At 65.4% G+C, this 1,204-nt stretch overlaps 1 protein-coding gene across 1 annotated transcript in view; it reads right to left on the bottom strand.

The window, feature by feature from the left end:
• LOC104131113 (nuclear receptor ROR-beta) overlaps nucleotides 1-727 on the bottom strand; it is a gene marked incomplete at its 5' end in the record, with an annotated part of 10,575 nt that extends 9,848 nt beyond the window's left edge. Inside the window, 3 exons of the mRNA XM_009644238.1 lie at nucleotides 8-40; nucleotides 406-547; nucleotides 642-727. Coding sequence (XP_009642533.1) covers nucleotides 8-40; nucleotides 406-547; nucleotides 642-727 — 261 coding nt within the window. The remainder of the gene's footprint in view (nucleotides 1-7; nucleotides 41-405; nucleotides 548-641) is intronic.
• Nucleotides 728-1,204: the final 477 nt, after the last annotated feature.

Here is a 1,204-nt window from a genome sequence, read left to right on the forward strand (position 1 = left end):
CGGTCCGGCTGCTTCTCCGACATGCGGCCGAACTTCACCGCTGCCGGGGAGGAGCGGGCGGGCGCGTCAGGGCAGCATCGCCCCTGCAGAGCGACGGCCGCGACCGCCCGCCTGCCCGGGGAAGGGTCCTGGCTCCCGGGGGAGCGCACGGGTTGGGGGTGATGACCCCTGAGCGGGGCAGGGACCCTGTGGGATGCACCCCCCCACCCCAAACTGACCCTGGGTCGAACAGAACAGAATCGATTTAAATTTTCCCGTGGAAAATGCAAAAGCATTTCTTGCTCCCCCCCCAGCCCCCTCCTTTCCCCGGGCCGGCCTCAGAGGGGGAAGCAGCTCTGGCCCCAATGACCCAACTCGCTCCGGGGGGGAGCAGACAGGCCCCTGGGGACCCCGGGCAGCACTCACCGTCGCGGGACATGCCCAACGCCAGGCATTTCTGCAGGCGGCAGTGCTGGCAGCGGTTGCGGTTGGTGCGGTCGATCAGGCAGTTCCTCTGCCGGGAGCAGGAGTAGCTGGCGTTGTTCTGCTGGCTCCTCCGAAAAAAACCCTGCGCGGGATGGGGAGGCGTTGGGAAAGCGCCCATGCTAGCCCCCAAGGCCACCCGCCCGCTGGGACCCGGCCTCGGGTGTCCCTGGGCTCACCTTGCAGCCTTCACAGGTGATAACGCCGTAGTGGATCCCCGAGGATTTGTCTCCGCAGATCTTGCAGGGGATCACTTCGATTTGGGCTGTGGTGGAGGGGAAAAAGAGCGAAAACCACGGCGGTTAACGACGGCCACCCCGAACGAGGGAGGTGGCCCTCGTGCCGTGACAGCCACAGCCCTGCTCGGCAGCTGGGGAAACTGAGGCACAAGATCCAGACCCGCCAGCAGCTCAGCCCTTCCCACAGCCCCCACAAGGATGCTTGTGCCCCCGAGAGAACCCCAAAAAGGCCCATGCAGGGCAGGGGGTATCCCCATCCGCTCCCCCATCTTCTCCAGCACCAAGAGAGGGGTCGAAAAGCCCTTTGAGCTATGAGAGCTCAGCACATTCGGGTACCAGCCTGCCCGGGGCCCCGTTTTGCAATCATTCCCCTTATTTTTCAGCTGGTGTGTGCACGCTGGGGGGGCATCAAAGACAGGGACATCCCCAGCACAGGGACCATCCCCATCCCTGCGGCCACGGACGCTCTCCTGCTGGGGGTCTGGCCCAAGCAGAGGGTCTGG

This window comes from Egretta garzetta, unplaced genomic scaffold (assembly GCF_000687185.1).
Source record: "Egretta garzetta isolate BGI_Z169 unplaced genomic scaffold, ASM68718v1 scaffold418, whole genome shotgun sequence".
NCBI classification, from domain to species: domain Eukaryota; kingdom Metazoa; phylum Chordata; class Aves; order Pelecaniformes; family Ardeidae; genus Egretta; species Egretta garzetta.